The following is a 25,436-nucleotide window of genomic DNA, read 5'->3' as shown; positions in this document are numbered from 1 at the left end:
AAGTAGCAAATATATTTTGGCAAGACAAACAAATCGACAGATATATGGATGAACTAAGCTGCCGACATCTATCCTCATTGTGTTTCAGATGAAAAGAGAAGGAAGGAATAAAGAGGAGGTCATGGGAGGATAAGAGAGGAGAGGAAAGAAATGAAACGAAGAAGCTGATAAGACATTCAAAAGTGCTCAGTGTCTGCTTTTGTCCCTGAAGAGTATTCAGTGCAGGCAGAGGCTCTCTGCTTAGCAAAATAACCCTCTGCATGCTAACTGTGACTTTGCATTCATTGTGGGAGAGATGCAAGGATCTTAATGTATTGGGTGACTCACGCAAGCATTTCATCTCAAAAAGGTGCTGTTCTCAAGCTCTATACAAAGGCTTTGAAATGATTTCAGATTGTGTTTTAAAAGAATTAAATTTCACCCAGAAATCGCTAAGTCATATAAGTTAGACACAGATCTCACATTTGAGGTTGAAACTGAACACCGCCGTAACACTCCTGGGAGACATCATTCAGACTAAAGCCAGAAGTGTTTCGCCAAGAAAGCCTTGAACAACTGCGACATTTACCAATGTGCTTTTGTTAGTTGTATGCGCTTATGATATTTTTTTTACATTTTTTGCCCATTAAATAGAAAAACACTACACTTCAAGACAGCTACATGGAGCTACACAGTGTCATTGCCTTTCAGAACAGTTTGCTCAAAGCACTTTCATTTAACTGCATTTTGCGCAGTTCAGCCGCACCACTATAGGGTCATATTGGCTCATGATGCTCTGCAACTGTGAGTAAATATAAACTTGTGTATTAGATTTTGGGCCTGAGATGAAATCTAATTTCTTTGAGCTCAGTGAGAGATTGTTTGCTGATACACATCCACACATTCAAGGCCACATCTGGCAGGCCCCATCAAATATACATGAACTTCAGGACATCATGATATGCCTGCAGTCCTATTTCCTGCAGTCCAATTCACATTTGTGCTCCTCGTAAGGTGTCTGCTTGTTAGGTATTTGATACTGGTGATGACATTTACTTTGATATTTACCAACTTTGCAAAGATAAAGTCCCCATGGCACCCATCCTGAGTATTAGCATTCTCCGACCGTACGAGGATACCATTTAATTTAAGGACTGAACACTGTAATGAAGGCAATAAAGCATGGAGATAGCTCGCTTGATATAGATAAGTGACAGTTAATTTCAATCATTGGTGAAGTCAACTGATAACAAATTGAAGGTGTCAAAGATTGTAATGGACATGTAATTAATATCCATCACGCCGCCTACATTTAACACATTTTAAAAGAATGAGGAACAACAAGGTTCTTAATGTTTGCAACAGCATAAATGTAATTTCTGACTGCTCTACATATAGAGGATATAAAAGGTCTGTTAAAAGTCCCACCGTTATGACATTTCAGGCTGTTATAATACAATGATAGAAATTACAAAAACATAAATGTCAGAATTGTCACATCTTTAATGTGATCTTCCAACAAACAAAGCTGCAAGGGGCAAAACCGAAATATTTAATAATTAGGGACATGTTAAGAAAACAAAAAGTTAAATTTAAAAAAATATTTGTATGGTACCAGTCAGAAAAAGGATATAAAAGAATATTGATGATACTGAATGTACTATGGAGAACTGTCAAAAGCACCGTCAATATGAGGAGAAAATGTGGCACCGCAGAGACATTACAAAGGTAGGACTGACCCTTCAAAGCTAATGAGAGAAGGAGGAGGAAACCTATCAGGGAGGCTACAGTATCAGTCTGAGCGGTGGGGTAGGGTGGCAAAATGGAAGCAAACAAAAATATTCAGTCACTTCAAAACGTCTGGAAGTGTTTGATGGTCTGATGAGACAAAGGCAGAAGTTTTTGGCCTTAAATCTAAAAGACTTGTTCGGACTAAACCTGAAAAACATTGCTAGAATTAAGGGGATTCTGTCTAAACAAGACATGGAAAAACTTATTCATGCATTCATTTTCAGTAGGTTGGATTATTGCAATGGCATCTTTACAGGCCTTAACAAGAAATCTATCAGGCAGCTGCAGCTGATCCATAACGCCGCCAGAGTCCTTACAAACACCAGGAAACTGGACCATATTACACCGGTCATGAAATCACTACACTGGCTTCCAGTGAGTTAAAGGATAGAGTTTAAAATCTTACTGCTGGTCTACAAAGCACTGAATGGTCTTGGACCAAAATACATGGTTGATCTGTTAGTTCCCTATGAAGCTCCCAGACACCTTAGGTCTTCTGGATCTGGTTTGTTGTTTGTCCCAAGAACCAGAACCAAGCAAGGTGAGGCAGCGTTCAGTTATTCTGCTCCTCACCGGTGGAACAAACTTCTGTAGACCTGAGGTCTGCTCCAACTGTCAGCTCCTTTAAATCAGGGTTAAAAACATTACTGTTTACTCAAGCGTACTCCTAAATTAAACTTACCTGCTGTACTCTACTGCCCTTATTTTTAACAGCTTGTGCTTTTTTTATTATTTTACTTCTTTTCTTATCATCTTATTCAATCATATTTGTTATTTACTGTCTAATTATGTCGAATTATTTACTGTCTAATTATGCCTTGCCGCTTTTAATGTCAATGTAAAGCACTTTGAATTACCTTGTGTTGAATTGTGCTATACAAATAAACTTGCCTTGCCTTGCCTTGCCTAAAGCCAATGCAGAGCATCAGCCAAGAAACACCATACAGACTGTGAGGCATGGTAGCAGTAGTATCATGGTCAAAGGCTGCCTCTCTTTGATGAATAGCTCCAAAACACAAAGATAGTTTGGCACAAAACCATGCGTGCTCTGTCAAAAAGGTCACAATGAAGAAGAATTTCATATTCCAACACGACTATGACACAAATCACACGTCATAATCAACTGAGACATGATTGAAGAAAAGGGAGCTCAAATTCAGCGCCCAGACCTCGATCCAGTCAAAAACCTTTGGAATAACCTAAAAAGAGCGTTGCACAGGAGACCCCGACACAATCTCAAGGAGATTGAAATTTTTTGATAAGAAGGGTGAGATGGAATAAGTATAGATATGTAAAGTTAAAAGATACTTATTTACAAAAAGTGTGGCCGCTGGTAACATTTCATATACTTTTTGTATAGAGGGAACGCGCATGACGTCACAGATGCGACTTCACAGCGGGTTTCTCCCACTGAGTGGCAGAAAGACTGAGTGGCAGAAAGACTGAGTGGCAGTGTAAACCTTCAGTTTGAGCAACTGCAAAACGTCTAAAATGGGAAAGAGCTGTTGTGCGATCGACTGTACTCAGATTTAGCAAGAAATCGGAGTTATCGTTTTACAGACTGCTGAAAAATAAGCTTAAAAGGGACCTATTATGGCATCTAATTCCTATTTTAAACAGGCCTTGAATGTCTTAAAAACAAGCTTTTGATTGTTTTTTCTAAATAAATTAGAAATTCAGCCTCTGAGCCATGTCTTTATCTTCCCATTCTCTAACCTCATTATCTATGCGGCTCTCATTTATTTGAAATAGTTCCAATAGTCCCAATTAATGTATATGGATCTTTTTCTCTGTAATTCTGTGTGCTGAAATATTGCAATAAAGATGTCTGACATTCGTGGTGTTGCTATTTCTGTCTTTATATTCTAAAACCCTGCAATTTCATAACGGTGTATTTATACTTTACTGTACATTTCCCTTCACAGCAGTTGTCTAGTCCCTCCTGTCAGCCCCTGAATAGACCAGATAAGTATTTTTCCACCACCTCAATACCCCAAATTGTGTTGGCTGCTTACAGTGGAGCACTGGTGCAGGAAGTAAAACACAGAGTGACAGGCCGAGGTCTCGGCACAAGGGCAAAGAGCTGTGAGCTGAGCTATGGTGAGTTTCCATCGTGGCAGCTTCATTCACTATTTATTTGCGTGTCAGAGAGTGTGCGTGTGTGTATGTGTAAGCAAGCAACCCATGCTCGCCGCCGCCATCTCGTTTGCGCATGCTGCCTGGATCCTTTCGCGTACGCATCCATCTGTATTCCGGTGAACTTTTCGTGCCGCTCGTGGAGCTGTGCGACTGCCGCACTGAGGTAAGAAAGGCATTCAATGCCTGCCTTTCTTTCCACCTCAGCAGTCACATTTCAGATTATCAGTCCTTTACATTAAAACTCATCTGTAGGCAGCGGAGAAGAGGAAATAAAAAGAGGAAAGAAAACATATCTTGGCTATGTAAGAGAGTGCACGGTTTCCATCTTCATGTTTATGTCATTTTCATCACAGTAACATGCTTTTCACTGCAATCCCTCCATTTCCATAATGTCCTCCACATTCCCTTCTCTGTTTTGCTTTTTGCTGTCAGTGCCGGTAGGCACACATCTGTAGCCACATGAAATACCCTGGAGATGGTGAATATGTGGCCTTAGATGTACACATAGACTGTGTGTGAAGTGAGCAGGGAATTGTGTGTGTGTGTGGTTGGGGGGGGGGTCTCAGAGTTCTGGACCTGCCACACTGTGTGCTCAAAATGTATATCCCACTGTTTGTGCATGTACGTATGTGTTTGAGCAGTATTGATGAGAGTCTGTGGTGATAGCTTATGTGTGCAAGAGAGAATGAGTGTGCTTGTCCATCAGAAAGGCTGCATGCTGGCACTCTTTACTTTCTCAATGTCAAGCAAACACATATTCAAACAGCAGCCAATGTCACAACACTTGACGGATATCTTAGCCCCAGATATTCGAACCTGTTGCCATTAGTATTAAATCTGTCAGCTAACATTGGCACATTCTCTGCATTGCATTTTAAAATCCTAAACCATCCATCCATTAGCTGCACTTGTTTATTCCTATTCACGGTCTCAGGGAACCGCTGGAGCCTATCCCAGCTGTCTTCAGGAGACAGGGGTACACCTTGGACAAGTCACCAGCCACCAGTCCATCACGGGGCCACGAATACAGACAAACGACCGTCCAAGGTAAAACTCACTCCTGCAGGGAGTTGAGATTCACCAGTTAGTCTAATATGTATGTTTTTGGTCTATAGGAGACATCAGAAACTGGAGAACCCAACGAAAGCCGGGATTTAAACCAGGAACTTTCTTGCTCTGCAGCATTAGTCCTAACCACCAAGCCACCATACTGTCCAAAATCCTAATCCTCAAAGAAACAATGTGGCTTTTTAAACATCAAACATGAAACCAAACATCAATGACTATGGGTTATAAAAGACAACTTTAATTTGTCAAATGGTTTGAATGCAGGGGGTGAAAATGAAAAATACTGTGTGGTGAAAAAACCTGATGAATTGTCTTCAATTAAAAGAAAAAGATACAGATAAAAAACAAACAAACAAACAAAACAAAAAAAAAACAACACACAAAAAAGAATTACCGTATTGCATCAATTTGAATTCAGAGGTTTATTAGCAGTCTTGTGTTGATAATAAAATACACTTGATTAAATGACCATCCGCAGGTCTGCAGACCTTTATAAAAGTTTTTGTTGGTCTGGTGCATTCTGGTGTGAATTTACATAATGCCAAGATGGAAAGACATCAGCAAAGATCATTGATAAGTAACCTGGATTCTACAGCGAGAAAGACTACTCACTGATGGAAAACATCCAAGACAGCTGCCAATCTTGTTGGAAGCAGATGTTTTAGCAACACCATCCAATTAGGGGAACATTAGCTACATCCCAGACCAAACAGTCTTTAGTTAGCGTGTTAAATGTTAAAGTTCATGACAATACATTAAAAGAAACACTAACATTCATGTCTCGTTTGGAAGGATAGCAGGAGAAAGACTCTTCTATTTAAAAAGACCACGGCACCTTGGCGTGAATGTAAAGTTGCAGACCAACAAACCACAAAACTTTCTATGGACAAATAAGACTAAGGTGGCATTAATGCTTTGCATTATAATTTCCCTCTGGTGATTAATTAAGTATTACTGAATTATGTTGAATAGAATTGCATTTGGATAAAAGCAAACACAAAATATTGCCACAAACACCTCATACCAACCCTCAAACACAGAGGTGGGAGTGTGATCATTTGGGTTTGCTTTGAATCTACAGGATTATGGGATTTGGGACCTTGTTGTCATTGAGTCGACCATGAACTCCCCTGCAGACCAAAGTACTCCAGAGCTAAATGTGAGGCCATCTGTCCAACAGCTAAAACTTGGACACAATTGGGTTGTGCATCTGGACAAAGATTACGAGCACACCAGCAAATCTAGAATAGAAGTGCTTAGAAAGAATAAAGTATCTCAATCAGAGTAATGAGTGCTGACTTTCATATATCAAAGAACTCAAACAAATTCATTTTCATATTCATAATGAAAATCTTTACTCAGAAGTAATCCCTGAAATAGCCCTAAGTAATTTTACACTTTTTCTCTCTTTAAAAAGTAAATGTTGTCGACCATTCTTTAGGGAAATATCATGTAGCGTGCATCGGTATAACTTGGCAACTAGTACCATAATGAAGTGTGCATGTATGGACAATGTTAGTGTCTGACCTGTGTCACTACAGTCAAGTACTTCCATGACAACATCATTTCATGTTCAAATATTAATCAGTCACAAGTCAGCCGTTTCTTTTTTGCCAGGGATTCTTTTTGTGAGTGGGGAAGCTTCAGGCTCTGATCTGCAGCTGTTCCAATAAATGGCATCAGATATTCACAGTAACACCTCTGATGTTGCAGCTCTCCCTCCTCCTTGCCAGCTTCATCAGTTTTGACACAGGGAAATAGACTTGTGCTTTTGGGTTCCTGACAAATTATAGCAATACAATCTACAGTGTTTGAATAATTTAACATCGTACTGCTTGGGGGTAATTTGAAGAAAGAAAAAAAAAGACAAAGAAAGGGAGAGACACGCACACACATTCACACTCAAAACACAATGAGCTAACTTTATCTCAACAGAATGTATATCATAAAGGGTGATTGTATGACAGGTACAACTGGTTGTCTTAAAGGACTCAGTTATACATCCTTCTCTTTCCCTGTGAGTTCAGCTCAGAGGGCAACATGCACTGCAACAATATAGCTGATCTAAAGGAAGCTTTACTCTGTGGAGAGAAGTGGCAAAAGCTCTTTCTGTGGCATAGTGGCACTGTTTCACACATCCCTCTCCTCTTCTAATGAGCAATCTATCAGTGGCTAAGAGACAGAGTTAGGCAGTTAGGCATACGGGGAAGGCTGGCCAACAAAGAAAATGGTTAGCTAAACAGCTGTTCTGTCTCTGCAGCCCCCTCCCCTTGTCAGCTAATGAAGCCCTCACTGATGAGCAGGCGTCCCGGGACAAGGTGCAGAACAGCCACATATATGAAGACAGGGAATCTCAGTCATTAACAATCTTCCCCCCCAAAAAAACAACAAAAAAAATGTGTGGAGGGTAACATAAATGATTGGACAACCACGGCTTCAATTAGATAATAAATCTGAGGGGAAGACCAAGAATAGCACACAGGGTGAGCGCACGCATCTTTATATGCATTCTGTGCTGGTGTGTGCTTTGAAAGCAAATGCTCCTTTGCAGTCTTTTTTTTTCCTGACTGGAAAAATGGCAGGAACAATAATGTTTTTTTGCATTCTATGATGGATGATAAACAGATTAGAGTGATGATTTTTGGTAAAATGTTGCACTGTTACATTTGATTATCTTCTACAGTGTGAGTAGCATTCACGGTGGTGGCCATCGATCAAGATTAGTGAGATACCATATGGGTTTGTCAACATCCATAATGCTGAGGAGGATACATGCTCTCCAAACAGCCTTCACGTGAACAACGGGCATTGTCTTTTCCACATTATAAAAATAAAATGCCACACATTTGGATAACAAGAAGCACTCCGTCTTATTTGCCTGTCGAGTTTGGCATAAAAAACTCTCTCATTGAGACCCTGAGTCACCTTCACATAAACCTTGCAGATGAAGTTGAATGATTTGAATGAAGAGCGACAGGTGTCAAGTTTCAAGAGTCTTCACTGAGATTTTCTGCAATTATCCAAGTGAAATCACTAGGTGTGAAAATCTTCCTTGTTCAGAACTCGTGCAGCAACATTTCCCATCGTGTTGAAAATTCAACTGTTCATCATGAATAGCTTTGAGAGAAGAGGACACCTTTTACAGTTTTAGTTCATCTGCATTTGTTACCTTGTATATACTAGTGTGTGTGTGTGACATCGTGCATTTTGTTTCACAGCCAAAGTTCCTATTCTTGCCTCTCATTCAACAAAGCAAAGCCTGGCTTTCTGATATAGTCAAGTGCACATTTTTCTTCTGAAGAGGAGCTAAAAGAAAAAAAAGCGTATTGCTCAAAATTGGATAAAAAGTGAATGTTTGTTCAACACCTATTTGAAGAAGTTGATTGAACATTTACATTAAGTCCTGATATCACAGGAAGTGGAAGTAAGAGAAGTGACTATGCAAATGAGTTTTCCATATTGGCACGGCTTCTTTGAGCAATATGACTCACTGGTTTAGAGACAGGACCACCGAAAGATTACGTGACTGATAAAGTATAGGGGGACATTCTGCCTGTGGATTAAATATAGTCAAAGCTTAAATTAATGCAAAAATATCCAACATTTTCAGTGTTATGGATAAATGCAGAGCACTTGAGCTTACTGAGCTGCAGCAGTAATCTCACAGTATTACTTTAGATTTATTTCTTCAACTGCCCGCTTTACAACGTCTTCTTGTTGGAAGTATACAGCACATTGTATGTTATTTACGGCATGTCATGTGAGACAATCAATGCTTTGCAAAAAAGTCTTGGTGTAGACCACATTTCACCTATCAGTGCTGTATAATTTAGGAGAAATACCTTGAAGCCAGAATCATATCTCTTTCAACCCACACATGAATAAATTAACGATCAAATAAAGTTTTATTTTAGAGATTTAATACCCAAGCATGGGCAATCAGGACGAGCAACCACCTGCTTAAGTCGGTCGAGCATCTCCCTCCTGCTACAGCCCAGCCTGTGTCTCCCATCACAAATGTGATGTAACCACAGGGTTTTAGGGCAACTGTGGCTCGCGCGTGACAGCCGCGTATTTCATCCAGCACTGACTAAATAAAGCAGCCAGTTACCAGATATATCTGGAACTTTTCTGTGAACCACGAAGTAAAGGAAAGGAACTGTCTTCGGATTACATTGTGAAGGCACAGACTGGGGAGCAGAGGCGGATCCTGATCTGAGCGACATGGGCAACTGCCCAGGGGGGCATTCCCTGGAGGCTGGTACGACTCTTGGAATATTTATTTGTAGATGTGCTCATCTGGACGTCAAGTCATGTCATTCTGTGGCAAAGCAAATGTCCTAAAAAATGTGAATACTTTACTTGACAACAGTTTCACACACTTTCTTTTGTCTAACTCATAGCTATGTACCATGTGAACGTGATTCTGTGTGTGTGTGTGAATAAACTTAAACTACTATAACACTATTATAACTAATGTAATACAAGTGAATCTCCTATCCAAGGTTAATTGCTTTTACATCAGTCCTGACCACGGGTTGATGGTGTTGGGGAATGTTTTGACCCTAAACTGTCAAAACAGAAGCAGAGAAGTAAAAAGGGTTAAGCTTTCAGGTGCCCGATTTAAAGAAAAAAAAATGAAAGAAGAAGAAACAAGAAGAAGGAAAATGAACAAAGAAGAACAGTATAGAGCATCATCTTTTTATGAATGGATATATTATCATTCCATAGCTGAGAAAAAATTCATATGACGATGCACTTGAGGATTTTGCATCAAGGAAAAGAAGAAGGGTTAGGGTGTACAGTATATTTCATTTGTGTTTCTCACCTTGTGTGTTTCTTGTTAAAATAGTGAATTACTAGATGCTTCTGTGTGGAATTATTTCTGCAGAGCAGTGACTTTTTATTTTATTGTGCTGAGTCATGTGGAAGGCTGAGAAGATTTTTTTAAATAAAAAAATGTATATATTTTTGAATGCATTTATTTGTTATTATACTATCTAGTTATTTTTCTTTTGTTATAACTGTATATGGTACTGATTTACATCACAGTTGCTTATGCAGTATAATGAACATTTCTTTACGTGTAAGTGCGTGTGTTGCACGAGTGAGCTAGGGCAGCCCTATCCAGCCCCCGAGCCAGCAGACGTCCTCCTGGTGCCTGCAGTGGCTTCTGCGGTTTGTTTCTGTTGTCCAATTACTGCCATGTTGATCAAAGTTTATAACAGCCAAGAGAACCCACTCTGCCACTCTGGGTGGGGGTGGGGGGGCGCCGGCAGAGACACCCGCGCAGGGCGTCGTTCTAGCCATAAACACCTCTGCTGGGGAGATTATATTGTGCCTTTGTGGGATCAGTATGAACACACAGCTGGAGAATGGAAAGGAAGAGGGATCTCCAGTGGGTCTTTACACAACAATCTCTGTGTTTAAGTGGCTACTGCTGCGGTTCGTCCGCTAACACTTCCTTGGTGCTTTCTGCAGCTACCATCAACATTCAAGGCACATTTAGCCTTTCCCATGTCCCTTTAGAGCTGTTATATTATCATTGTTTTTAAGTAGTTTCTTTTTTTCCATCTTAAATTATATATTGAGCACCTTAAGTAAAACCTAAGAATCTCTAAAACACCTAAACCAGAAGGTGGAGACCCATAATGTAAATATTATGTCAATGTGGCATCTTTAGTTATTGTCGTGACGTCCAGTGTATTTGTTAATTTTGGTGAAAAGTTATTCAATGTAATGATTCTCGACATCAGCAGTTGTGTCTAAAATCAACTAAATAAATGTAATAAAGAAAAAAAGTGCTAAATTTTCCTCAGTTTTTATGAAGAAGAAAAAAAAAACAGGCCAGAAATCCCATTACGCTGTCCAGACAGGAAGGTTTATTGCAGCAGTCACACAGGAAGATCTAAAAGTTGGATCAAAAATTTCTGCGCTACAAGAATTAAAACTCTGAAACTACTCTATATTTTTCTTTCCAGGTCATTTCATTGGACAAAGCTTATAACTTTCACCATGTGTACATTTCTGACAGAAGATAATAAATTCCCACACGGGGAAATTCACTAAATTACTCTGACAATATAGGGATAGCACCTCAGTGGATTTATTCTCCACAACCTTGGTGTCTACAGATGCATTCTGTTGTCGGGAGCCTTGAGCTAACCCAGGAGGGCCTTTTTCTTTTTAAGAGTCAAATTGTAGCTCTAAGTTTAGCCTCCAATCTGTTAATGATGTACACGTTGGCAATTTTTTATGGGCATTTGCTTGTGGGCAGATGATAATGGCATACACAAATCACTCGCAGTACACAGTAACCTCAGAGCTGCATTAATGTATTATTTATACTTCTCACCCTGCTTGGGATTTTGCTAAAAAGGTGTGAATGATATACAGCCACATTATTAGACAGTCTTACAGACAGTGCTGTTTCAGGGGGAAAAACTTGTCTGCACAGCAGAAGAAAGAAAGAAAAATTATACGCAAGTATAGAGCAAATAATGTGTCGACAGACATACACTTTTGTGCTACACAAATACGCTTAGAAGCTGCACGCACCTACACACATAAATGGTCGAAAATGGCAGGAATTCAGGCAGAAATTTCATTTAGGACTGATATGGCGGAGGGTGTTAAAACTCCTACATAAGCAGGTCCTCCCGTCTGTGAAGTCCTGCATCTGTGTATCCGTGCACATGTAGACTCGTTGAGCTGTGAGCGGTCATTTGGAGTAATGTATTCATTTTATTTGTTTATTTATATGTAGCACTAAAATGCATAGTTTTAACATCAGTGAGAATGCACGGATGAGGTTACGGTGGCGTAATGTTGGTCAAGAAGTCTTGAGTCAGGTCTTGACACGGACCTGACATGCAGATCCGTTTTGTTTTGAAACCGACATTTTGAAACGGACTAGCTCCCTTGTTAGTTTTCCAATCTACCACAGATGCGTTATGCATCGCCCACTTGATATCTCACTTCTCCTCCAAGTTTGGAAGCTGTCTGACAGGAAGCCTGTCTTGTCAGCTGTCACTCTCATCAATCAGCTGGGCAGTGTCTAGTTAACAATCTAGAAGGACATAAGAGCACACTTTCTATTTTTGACTTACAGGATATCAGCACAATGATATAACTCAAAAGTTGCACAAATTGCCAGCAAAAAAGAAAAAGTTAGTGACACTTTCTTCTTTTTGCATGTTCGCCTTGCCCCATACAAGATGCTGCCCATCTTGCACGTATCTAAATCTGCCCTAGGGATGGGCGGTATGGACTAAAAAATGTATCTCGCTCTCAGATCCGCCATGTTTGTTACACAAAAACATCATCAACGGGAATTTTTCTTTCTTTCTTTCTTTCTTTCTTTCTTTCTTTCTTTCTTTCTTTCTTTCTTTCTTTCTTTCTTTCTTTCTTTCTTTCTTTCTTTCTTTCTTTCTTTCTTTCTTTCTTTCTTTCTTTCTTTCTTTCTTTCTTTCTCTTTTTTCCCTTCCTTCCTTCTTTCCTCTTGCTCTCTCCTTCCTTCTTCCCTTCCTCTTTTCTCCCTTCCTCTTTTCTCCCTTCCTTTCCTTCGTTCCTTCGTTCGTTCCTTCCTTCCTTCCTTCCTTCCTTCCTTCCTTCCTTCCTTCCTTCCTTCCTTCCTTCCTTCCTTCCTTCCTTCCTTCCTTCCTTCCTTCCTTCCTTCCTTCCTTCCTTCCTTCCTTCCTTCCTTCCTTCCAAAAATCAGCTTTACACAAAAACATCATAAACGCGAATTTATCGTTTTTACCACGAGATGACAAATTCTTATCGTGAGGAATTTTTTTGACGGTATATCATGAACGGTAAAATATCGCCCATTCCTAATCTGCCCCCGAGGCCCAAGGAATGAAAGTATTCAGGTAGGAGTAAATCTAGCATTCGCTGTCCTGACTGGTGAGCTCGTTTATGTGCCCTGTCTCTGCAGAGGAGAGTAGTATCTGCTCTGTTGGTATCCCCATCACTAAAGTCACTTCAAACTTGGGACTGGATCTGGTATCAGCCGGTTCGTGGTGCAGTGAGCAAACCTTTCTTCTCTGATAATCAAAAAAATTTAAGTGGTCACTACAGGTGGATCACAGTGTTTCACACGGTTCATCATTTTCTAGCCAAACTATTTGAACCACGTCTCACTGAACATCAAAAGGAACTGAAGATCATTCATACTATTCAAAGTTTCAATTCTGCTTTAAGAACCTTCAAGTTTTTTTATATGATTGGCATGTTTTATAAATCAAAAGTACACACCATCAGAAGTTAACTTAAAACCAGCCTGAAGTGCACTCTCACTCTCACTGTTTTTAAAATGAGGCCTTAAGTCTAAATGGATACACTGCAAAAAATATCTTAGTTCACCCAGCAGAAGGTCACAAAATCTGTCTTGCTGAACCTTTGCAATGAGATTTTACCTCTAAAGCCATCAGCACGTAACTTCTCGACCCAAGGAAACGCTCTTTAAGCGGTGAAATAGAACATTGGCTATATTGTTCTCTAACAGTTGCATTTGATTCGGTGAGTTTATCTCTTTTACTGCTGAAAAGGATCTTTGGCTTATGTTGCCTCTCGGAAACGAAAAATCTATTACAGCGATGTGGGCTTGAGAGCTAAAGATTTAGTCTTTTTTGTCAGGTTGCACTATGTTGGCCCTTTTATAGTAGCGGTTTCTGCTTGTCAGCATGTTTTGCTGAAGTTCTGCTCATTGGGGATTTCATTGTGCTCTGAATATGCTAATTTAACAGCTGAGGCTAATGCATTTACACTGCACAGAATAGACTGATCCGCTGGCTGCATCTTGCAAGTGAAAGTCACAAGCTGTAGCTGCGTGTACACATGCTGGACAGTTACAGCGTACACTTGAAGCACATAATGTCAGAGGCAGGAATCCAGATGGTGCATGAGTGCCACTCTGTATCGCACTGGGACCTCGTACACTCTCAGCAAGGGAATTCCCCAAGCTTGGTCCCACTGCAGATTATTTGGACTGATGTTTTTCCTGTTAGACACTTCACATCACACATTAAAGACATATATTTTCCCTCCTAATCATCTTTCCTGAAAGCAGGAGTTCTTGTAAATAGAAAGGTGCGTACGTTCCTGGAAGCCTAGTCTTGCAGTGAGCAAATGTTTGTCCTCGTGTAATTGCTCAGTAGATGTACGGTTTCTATTTCAAAATGATTTCAAAGATGCAGAAACATCCTCTTAAACGGCTTGAAGCACTTGGTGATGTTTCTCTCCCCCTACAGAAGATGCATATAAATCACGTTATGCAAACCTGTGAAACTGGCAAAGAATGTGTTGGTGCTCCCAAGCATGGTGCGCCGTCGGAGCGGCTCCAAACAGACTCCATCTGTTACTCACACAGAAACACTGAACACTTTTTTCCCTTTTTTCTGGGCGGAGATAAACAGATGCACGGGCACCAGAGGGCTGACCTAGCTAACCGCAGGGGTTAGCTGTTTGCAGCAACAGGCAAACTCGTGGTCATCACAAAAAGGGGAAAGTTCAGCTAATTACACCAGAGTTGTTCGTCTGGCGGACAAACACGCAAACAATGCTCTCTTTAATGACACATCTATCCAGGCTTGTTGCCTGGTCCGGAATGCCTAATGGATAAAGACAATCATGAGAATAAGAAAGCATTTTCAGAAGCAGTGATGGGGGCGATAGGAGAAAAACAACAAAAAAACACAGATGGGCATAATTACGTGCAAAAATAGCATGAGGGAACATAATGTGTTGGCAGAAATCGGGTCAATGTGTGTGCAACAACAGGAATAAAGAGTTGCGGGGAAAGCGAGAGACGGAGAAGGTGTGAGCGGAGGAGGAAGGTCAGCAGAGATGAGGAGTGGGGCGGAGGAGGAGGAGGAGGAGAAGGAGGAGAAGGCGGGGGGGTTTGCCCCCAGTGCTCAGCTGTCAGTGCTTCCTCTGCAGGTGGGGCAGGAGGAGTGCCAAGTCCCTCTCTCCCACTCGCACAGACACCCATGCATCGCTCCATAATGGATGCTTTACACCGGTGCCAGAGAAAGACTGAGGCAGAGAGAGGGAGACACGGTGAGAAGACGAAAGAGAGACGTGGGGGAGGGTGGGTACTGCAAAAAGAAAGACACTGCTATGAGAAACACAGAAAAAAGGAGCGCGAGAAAATGCCTGGGAGATTAAAGCGCTGGGCTGAGGATGAGTGTAGGAGGAAAATGGACAGACAGACAGAAACCTCCATCAAGTCATTAGACCAATCATGAGAGGAAACAGACGAGACAATTTGAGTGCAATAAGATGCTCCTATCGGTTTAAGTGATCCAAAGCCTAACAGGATCAAAGAACATCAGGGCACAGCCAGGAGCTGCAGTTCCCCCCTCAGTACTGTCACTATTCATTAGGACGGGTTTGAATGCACCATTGACAATGATTTATCAAGACCGATTTATAGATTGAATCTACCTGAACTAATGACTTATCAGCATCTTCAGAGGGGATTGCAGGTCCTCACAGATTACATATTTTGCCATTTTGCCGTTGTCACCTCGTTCATCAGTAGCAATTAGATTCAAAAAGCAATCTCGGCGATACATCACCAGATGGGTCTCGTATTGTTTTGGAGAATATTGCTCAGACAATGTGCCACATGTCGCTCAAGCTGCTGAAGTTCATTCATGAAATCGTGGATCTGGGCTACAGCTATATGCAATGCTCTGAACTATTACCTTGGTTGATGGAGGCATGGATTTACTAAAGTAATCAATTATCCCCTTGCCTTTTTTTCTCTGACCCACTGCTTGTCTCTTTAACACCTATAACTCCATGCTTTATAGGCTCAACTACCTGCTGCAAGCTGAGATAGACTGATGCCTGGAGTGCCTGAATAAACTGCCTTCACTGTTTTAGGACCATTTGTCAATTCTTCATTCCTCCCCTCTGCCAGGGGACAGGGAAAGCTGCCTCTCTCTGATGGACAGTCCAATTGGATATTATTTCCCAGAGCGTTAACCTCAAACGGGCTGTCTGACCTCAGAAGCTTCATCTTTACCCTAAGAAGGCCCCTCCCACTTCACATTATGGCGCAGAGCCTCTTTTCCTTCTCTGTTCAACATAACTTTTGGCTTCATTTTCTTTTTACGCCGCTGAGTGGTGATGTGAAAAAAAACAATTTGCTTCCCCGAATTAGGCCATTTTCAATTTCTTTTGAGTTCAAAAGAGAGTAATACCTTTTCGTTAGTGACTAGTCGTCCATTTTTGTTCCGTAAGAATGAAGAAATTCTGCTCTGGCATATTATGTTAATGACAGTATTGTTCAAACAGTGACTGAAAAATGCCACATAAGCCAGTTGTTAAAAGCAGTTGGTTTTTTTTCCCACAATGATCGCAGACAACAAAGCCAAGTAGTCAGCGTAAATAAATACAAGCGTTCTTGCTCTGCAGAGATGGCATCCCCGTGGTTTAATTATCTCCCTTGTCAATCGCTGTGGAAGAATACAGCACCTGACAAGGCATGTCCCCATTCTCTCATGTCGTATAGGACTTTTTCACACCCTGAGATGCACAGACACCCTTCAGCAAACAACCAAATCAAGCTTCCAGATACAGGTATTCTGTTGCCCACGGCACACAGGTAACTTTACAGTGTTGACTTGCTGAATGCCTTTGACACCTTGGAAATGGGGTCTATTCAACATCTACAATTGTCCCCGGTTTCTTTCAAGCACGAGGCATTTGCACAACAATGGCAGCTGCATCACGTATAAATAACATTTCAGGGTTCAGGTTATGCAGCTATCTTTTTCAGTGGCTTAAATTCATATTCAAACTCTGGCAAGGCCCCTTTATGTGGTGCTTAAACTTGACAGGTGATGGACACCTGAGCCTGCAGAAATGAAGTTGAGTTTTGAAAGCACCTCAGCACGGTGAGTGCTGAATACACAACCATTAAGGAGCGCAGGCCTGTAGGGCTCTTAATAATGAGAACATCGTATTTAATAAAAGGAACTCACACATGTTTTTCCTCAAAGGTCATAGCAAGGTGTAACGTTTTAGTTACAGAAGTAATGTAACCCTCACAGACTCTTAGCGCATGTTGGCCTCCTTCTCCACTCTCCAGGATATATTATTTTGAAGAAGCCTTTATAATAACCCCCGGATTGTGTGTCATATCTTGAGATACAGCGAGGAAAGTGTGCACGATTTTTCAAGATCCAATACATCCTTGCAATTCCCATCGCATAGATGTTTGTGGGCTTTGCTCTAAAGGCAACCACAAAGCTGCATGTACATGGTAAATGGCTGTCAGCGCAGAAGTCGGGTGCTCAAAAACACAGGCTTTGAATCCCAGAAAAGAGGTGAGATTGACAGTCTTATTTCCTTCCCTTATATCTCCATCAGATAAACACACGCCAAAAACAACACATTTGCACTGATTTGACAACTGAAAAGGCCAAGACAAAACCAAAATACTGTGGAATCAATCAGATAAATAGTATGTCTCCAAAGACAATTTATGTCAAGCAGAATATTTAAAAGTAAGTATTTGAACCAATCCAAGCATTAAAGTTACAACAGATTCAGTTTGGGTTCTTCTTTTCTGTCTTGGCCATTTTGATTTCGGATGACTCACCGGTCCACATGCTTCAAAATCATTTATAAAAAAGGTCATGGAATAAATAATCCTTTTGCCATTTTTACACAAGAGGAACAGCACTCTAACCGAAAAGCAATACCTTCCCACTCCATCAGAAGTGGAATTCGCTGGAAATAATAAATCACACTATTTCCAATGAGTTCTGCTCACTTCCTCCTAAAAAGGACATGAATTATAAACTCTTGCCAGAAACTCAACAGCAAATGAACATCAGCCATAATTGAAGTTCACAATCAAGAATTGATTTGAGAAAAGAAAAAAAGAAATCTTCAGTATGTCTGGAACTTCATGACGCTTTCTGTTGTAACAAAGATACATTTCTTCTCTTAATCACATCCTCACACCCTTAAAATGTTCAGACCTAAAGACAAAAAGACAGGGAACACCGCTGGCTCTTACATGTGACATCCTTCCCATAATTTGGCTTCAAAAACACATCTTCTACTTAAAACTCAACCTTAATCCCACCGGGATCTCAATAGTCATGGTTCAGGTGGTTTCTTTTTTTAAAAATGAATTAAAAAGTCACGGTACACCTTGCACTGCTGCTATAAAACCCAAGCATTTAACATGCGTATTTATGGTCCTCAATAACCCAGAAGTCTTAATAAAAATGAAAGCTGACATTGGCATGAAGGATCCTCCACACTAGCTGTCTTTAATGCTCAAGACATTCCATTATAAGGGAAGCACTTCCTTAGAAGCAGAGCTTTTATCTTGATTGCTTACAGGAAGAGAGGGGGGGAGGGGGGGGGGACCAAATGACCTTCAGCGCCTCGAAAACTAGCCCTTCCCTCATGTGTGCTCTGTGAAAAGACATCTATGCATGCACAAATCTGCAGAGATGGGATGCACACATACTGATATGGACACACGTGTGTGCGCAGTATTAAATTTTAAAGTGTAAACTCCGTTTGATGCATGCTCTCAAAGATACATGATTGGCTAATTGGTATTCTCTACATGCACGAGGACGCCATCTCACTATTTAAATCATAGCGATTATTAGGAGATAGGGAAAAAGCTAAGTCTGCATGTTCAATTAGTGCTTGAGCGATGCCAGATAGATAACACGTGGGACTGGCTACTGTCCTTGCTTGTGAACTCCTTTTGCTGTTCTCTGTTTGAAGCTGGAGAAAATGAAGATGGGGACAGAGATCTCCCTCCGTAGGAACACAACTGTTGAGTTACAATTTAATAAGCTGGTCAAAAACACTCTCCTGCGGAGAGACACCATGCTTTTAATGACCATTCTGCTTCCTCAGTCTCAGATGTGCGGCTCGATTGCTTGCCACATAGCAGACTAGGAAGCCATCTTATTAATAGCAACACAACACATATGCTGAAGTCTAGGAAGCAGAACCCCAGGGAGAGAGGGGAAGGAAGAGAGACACTGGAGACGCAGCATGTGTCCTCTGCATGCTTTCACTGTTAGTGGAAGGAGGGAGATAGATAGATGCAGTAAGGATGAGAGTAGATGGAGGGGACATGCCAGGGACCAGTTTAAAAAAAATTAAAAAAAATCAAGCCCTCGTGAGAGGACGTCCAAAAAAGCCCCCAAACAGGCCAAAAGGGAGAGGCTATGTGATGGATGTACCCTGCGATGGGAGCCCTCAGCCCGCCCACGTAGGGACACCACCAAGGCCAGGCCAGAGGAGCAGGCAATCAAAGAGAGAGGCCGAAGGGCTGGGATGATATAGGAGGCCTCAACTTATTAAATAAGCTTCAGGATGAGTATGGAGCATCTGAAATAAGTTGTCACACTGCCACCAATAGGCATAAAAAGAGTCTGTTAGATGGAGAGTCTGCGCAGGGAGTGATGACAGACTGTGTACAGTAAGAGCATGAATACTATCATTAAATACACCAACACACCAGGGAGCTTGAGAACAGTGTGTCATCATTGATTTCTGCTTCTTTTCTTCACTGGGGTTTCATTATTCTGCATCCGAGTTTAAGGTGTGAAGGAAATTGTTTGCGTGAGTGCACATGCATGTGAATATTATCCGGTATAACCTTATTTAACTTCAGAATGTCTTGCATTCACACGATAGCACTACCTACATTTTCAGGTAAAAGGAAAACATTTTTATTTAATTTTTTTAATTTAGCACTAATTGGGGCAAAAACTAAATTGTTTTCGGCTGTGGTTAATTGTTTACATATTGATTTCTTGACTAAGTTCCATCTAATCAAAGTGAAAAACAAGATAACTTGTGTGTACAGCACATTTCCTATACGAAGAAAATCTATGTTTTACATACAGTTACATGAAAAGAGAATTCTGAGATAACAACAACAAAAACAACTCTTTTGCCTAAATTCAACCTCAGCACATTAACACTGTAGACTCATTATCTATTCAAGAAGAACCCTTCCAAAAAGTTGCAATGTCTCAATATTTCAGATGCTGATAATCAAATGCACGTGATTAATTGATCACCAGCAAGTGCGAGTACCTCTAAAAGAGCAGAGGTGTTAACAGTTTTTCACTGATTTTCTGTTTGACTCTGGTGTAATACTTATGGCACTTTTCCACTAGTACCTACTCAGCGCGCCCCGGCTCGGGACGGCTTGCCCGCCTCGTACCGCCTCCACCCGCTTTGTCCTCGTTTGTTTTTCCACAGCCAGGTGAGAAGTGGGCGGGTTGGGGTGAAGCTGCTGTGACGTACTCGATTGCGCAACTCCTTTGTTTTAGTGCTGGGCGGTATACCGGTCCATACCGAATACCGGTGTTTATTGCAATTATATGCAAACCTGTATTTATACTAGTGTGGACATTAATGTTTTTCTACAATATTTCCTCCTCATGACAGTAAAATAGGCCATTCTAAGCCAATTTACTGCAGCAATTCCTTTCCAAATCATTAGAAAATGTGCACAACACCCAGTTGTGCATGAAAAAAAAAAATACCGTGATATACCGTGAAACCGATATAATTTTGAAAAATACCGTGATATACATTTTTGGTCATACCGCCCAGCACTACTTTGTTTGTGTCGGCGCTGATCAGAAAATCAGCTGGAGCCGCGAGCGGCTGAGAGTAAAACAGAGCTCCTGGTGGATCTGATTGTTCCTTATCGCCCGTCTACATCCCTTTTTTTAATTCTCTCCTCAGCCACCAGGTTTATGAACATCTGCACCTCAGAGCTGGATCACCAAACAGACGTTTGTGCTGTATAATAAAATCACTGCGAGCCGCGAGTCGCTCTCGCGCTGACTCCCGCTTCCTGATTCAAACGTCTGACGGCCCCGCCCCCCGACCAATCGGTGGCCTGTAGTGTGACGACGTCAGATACAGGGCCGACTCTGCTTGGCATGGCTCCACCCGCCTCGGCCTGTAGTGGAAAAGCGCAAGACGGGGGCGTGGCGAGTAGAAGCGTGCTGAGTAGGTACTAGTGGAAAAGGGCCATTAGTATACTAAAAATGTTTTTAGAAATTGGTGTTGGGTACCTCATAAGATACAAACAATGAGAGAGCCAGACACCACTTAGTACTCAATAATCCACCAGTGGATTCTAAAATCTAGTCTTTGTCACACAGCGAGCAAGTGTAGTAATTTGAGGGTTGTTGTAAGGCTCTCTTCTCTTTCGGTGCAGGAAAACTCTGGCATTGTTTTTATATGGCTATTTAACTGAAGGCTCTGATCCAGGATGTTGCAAAGACATATTCTGGCATTTTTGTAAACTTTATGAACATGGATTGAAGCACTGATACTTCATCTTCATTGTTCGGGGCCAAACATAAGTACAGTACTTAAGTACTTAACATAAGTACTGCATTTCTTTGTTCAGTTCAGATAGAAAGTAAATATATTGATTTCTTCTGTGTTCCTGTTCAGTGGTTGGAAAAGGATTTAAGTCACATGGTGACATATCTCCATGTGTCATCTGCATAAACTGAACCAAACAGTGCAAATATATTGAATTAATGAAGCCAGAGAATTGACCATTAACACACCCCACATGTATTTTATTTGTATTCCTTATTTCCATTTACTCCAAAACCATGTCTCTCTTTTAATAGGACTTGAGGCATCTTTGTACGGTGAAGTTCAATCCGGTTTTAAGGTCTGTCACATAATAGTCGATGCTCAACGTGACCAGTTGCAGCAGGCAGATTTAGAAACACCAACAATTCATTTTTGACTAGTTGCACTTCACATGATTATAATTTAAAGCTTTTGCGAGTGGAATTTGTGTTGTGGTGGGGTCGTAAACCAGATTTGAGATTTGTGAAAGCTATTCTTTTCATCAATATAATTATTTTCAATGGAAAATGTTTTGAATTGCTGGCAGGCAACCTTTCAACCTTTTCAAACATTAATACATTCAAGGCTGGTATAGATACTCATTACTGTGACAATTTATTTTGTATTTTTTGGAAAAGGTTTAATAACTTCAAGAATGTATGTAACAGTTGCATGATCTAAGCTGTGAAAATGTATTAATTTAAGGAGAGCAGTATCGTATGGAGGCACAAGTGGCATATTTATTTTGCCAGCAGTAGAAATGCAGACGGTTGTCATATGTTTAGAATATGTTGTAGTAAATTACAAGTTATTGTAAGACTTGGTGGGCATTAGCTCAGGAGAGACTGATTATTTTGGGTTGGTCACTCTGTCAGCAACTTTAAATAATATGTGTACATGATAATGCCAGATATCAGTGCTCTGGACTGATGGTTTGCGGACTGTAGATGTGAAGCCTCTCTTTTTTCATCGACCATAACAATGTACCTGGACTTTTTTTTATGCCACTTGACTTCTCTATTTTTACCGATATAACTTTGACCTTTAGTGGGAGAGATAACATCAATAACATGTTTCTTCTTTCTGCTTTGGGAGGTCAAATTGTTTAACAGATCACTAAAAGTAGCTGAAGGGCAAGCTATTGAGGAGGTAAAAGCCTAGTTGATTAAAATACAATGGTTTTTTTTCTTTCATAAGAAGCCTCTTGGTTGTCTCTGCTTTTGTGCTGATTATGCTAACAAAGACAAAGTAGAAAACTATAAAAATGGTCCTTTCAGAGGTACCAGTGTGCTGACACAGATTAAAAATCCTTCTGAAACCAGAAGGGCCTCTTGCAAAAGTAATAAAATAATTTTAAGATTTTACTTCATTTTTACCACTATGCAAATCCCTACTCTTTGATTCTTTTCTTATTTGTGGTGTTGTCTTGGCAACAAGAGCATCCCACCAGTTTTTGCTGCAATGAAGGCTTTGAAAGCAGGTGCAATAACACATTTCTTCACTCGGATTTCCTGTCACATCCTGCAGCCCACTCCAGTCCTCAACTTTCTATAATTATAAAAATCTGTGCTCCGAGAGTCTGTTTGAAATCTGATTGCCAATGGTAACGTTCGCAGCAAGAGTCCTGCCGTGATAGAAGGCCTCCTGTTTCAATTTCCTAGGATCCTTCAAGTTTTACTTGCTCATTTTTTTTAACCCATCAGTGGAGCATACATTTCCATTCAGGGGAAAAAAACAGAGCCGGTAATATCCAATTTACTGGGAGGAAGAGGAGATGGTTTCACTAGCAGTATAATATCATGCTACACGGAGCATAGAATTATGGAGTATCAATAAAAAAGGCATCTATGGTAAAAATTCAATCCAAAAGCAGTCGTCATTCATCAGAAGAAATCAAGGCAATTAGTAACACTTTAATGCAAATTGCAGAATGCGAAACACATCACAAATCCTTGGCACTGTAATGGGCCCCGAAGAAAATCTGCTCCAAATGCCTCCTTCAAATTCTGATTGGACTAAACATCAAACATCCTGGAATTTAGATTTTTGCTAGAATAACAACAAAACAGTCTGTGTTTTCATTGTCACATGTTCCTGTGAACAGTTGCTGTGGGTGCACCACTTAATAGCTTCCTGCCCACAACAATCTCCAGCACAAGACTTCGATTTATTTGAGGAGCAATTTCCTCAATTTCAAAGAATGTAGAAAAACAATAAAAAAATACCAAAAATAATGTGTGTTCAAAGCAGTGTAGATCTACTCAGTAATATTCATGTGGAATAGGACCACTGCAGACCACTACTGAACAATAACAACTTAAAATAGAGTACATAAAGCTATGAGAGATATGCAGGTAAAGGAGCCAACTTTCTAATGGATGGAGGAATATCTGATTAATCATTTCAGTTTAAAGATGATGCATGGATCATTTAGTTCTATGGGGATGCATCTGGAGTTTAACGTTCACGTATGAATCTCAAAGCAATAGTTCTTTTTTAAGAGCCAAAGCGCTTTTCGCAAGAACCTACACATGTACAGTGAAGTTCCATCTTAATTCAGTGATGCATTAGAGAAGCACAAGAATGAGGGATACGTATTGCATGTCCAAGTCAAGCCTGCATGCTACATTTAGCATTGAGGACTTGGCCAAGATGGGCAGTAAATCAGCATGAGGCAACATCAAGGTAGCCTGGAGATAAACAGCATAACTTAGAAAGAGGACACAGTGAAAGTGTTTGCATTATTTGGCTTGAATGTAGCTGCTTTCTTGCTGTTTAATCTTGCTTTCAAACCTATAATGTTCTGGCTTAATACTGCAGAGAAGCAGATGTGGAAACCAGCATATAACCAGAGTATATCAAGATCCAAATGTAGATTTAAATATGACATTTTTGGAGATACTAACAATCAATGTAATTTCAAAGCAAATATCAGCTTTTTACTCCAGGGTGAACCCCTGCCTCCCGCCTGTAATGAGCTGGGATTGGCTCCAGCAGACCCCTGTAACCCTGTACAGGATAAAACGGGTATAGAAAATGGATAGATGGATGGATGGATATCTGCTTATTAAAAATGTGTTGGGCTGTACTTTACAGTAGAATCCAATTCTCTGTAACTGGCAACCTGCACCACCAGTCTCTAATGTACATCTACAGACTGACATGAGCTCCACCCATCCCATTTCCTTGGTGTTCTGTACCTTCAGAGTGGTGGGAGAGGGTTAGCAGGCTGACGCAGGAAGCTCCAATCCCAGAACCAAACACAGTGATGCGGTTGGAATCTCCTCCGAAGAAGCCGATGTTCTCGCTGATCCACCTTAAAGCCTGGATCTGATCCAACAGCCCGTAGTTCCCTTTGGCAGCCTGGTCACCTGTACTGAGGAAACCTGTCGCGTACAAAGACAAGAAATACAAGGAATCACATTATTATAGAGAGTATTTTGCTTGATTCAAAGAAAAAAAAAGTTAAAGGTTATCCACAGTGATCAACACCATTTTCAGTTTGTCACAGGAACCATCCCTCCAGGTGGCAAGGGCAGTAAAATCACTACTTATTAGATCACATGGTTATAAAATAGGAGTACATGTGACCACATGTCATCTGCACCTTATGGGAAATCAATGGCTTGTCTCCCAGGGTGAGGACCAATAAAAAAAAGACTTTGTATTGAGCAGTTCTGAGGAAAACGCTGCACATCAATGGAAATATTTTGGACGGAGCACAAAAAAAAGACAGGATAATGAGATTTACAATCACTCTTACTGTCTTCTTCTGTCATATTTCAATATTCTCTGACAAGCAGCAGTGCCCCCATACTCTGATCCTTTCCAAACCTGCACCATGCATGTTCATTTTCTCCCATATCAGTGTAATCTTCCACATAAGGGCCGACTCGTACAGCAAGCCCCACTTGGGTACACCAGAATGCATGTTACACACCACCCTCTCCATGCTGCTCTCGGGGGCCTAAATCCTGCTGAATGATGGGTAATTGAGAGTGGTGGGAGACGATCAAAGGCGAGCAATCCCTGAAGTCCCCATGGTGTACCCAGCGTCCATCAGATCC

General features: G+C 40.8%; 1 protein-coding gene across 3 annotated transcripts in view; it reads right to left on the bottom strand.

The window, feature by feature from the left end:
- nlgn3a (neuroligin 3a) overlaps positions 1 to 25,436 on the bottom strand; it is a 159,852-nt gene that overhangs the window by 29,699 nt on the left and 104,717 nt on the right. For all 3 annotated transcript variants that reach the window (XM_061725054.1, XM_061725055.1, XM_061725056.1), the window contains one exon: positions 24,570 to 24,755. In XM_061725054.1, the coding sequence (XP_061581038.1) occupies positions 24,570 to 24,755 (186 nt within the window). The remainder of the gene's footprint in view (positions 1 to 24,569; positions 24,756 to 25,436) is intronic.

This window comes from Cololabis saira, chromosome 7, assembly GCF_033807715.1.
Source record: "Cololabis saira isolate AMF1-May2022 chromosome 7, fColSai1.1, whole genome shotgun sequence".
Lineage (NCBI taxonomy): Eukaryota > Metazoa > Chordata > Actinopteri > Beloniformes > Belonidae > Cololabis > Cololabis saira.
The sequence above is the reverse complement of the archived record's forward strand: the minus strand, read 5'-3'. Positions and strand labels throughout refer to the sequence as shown.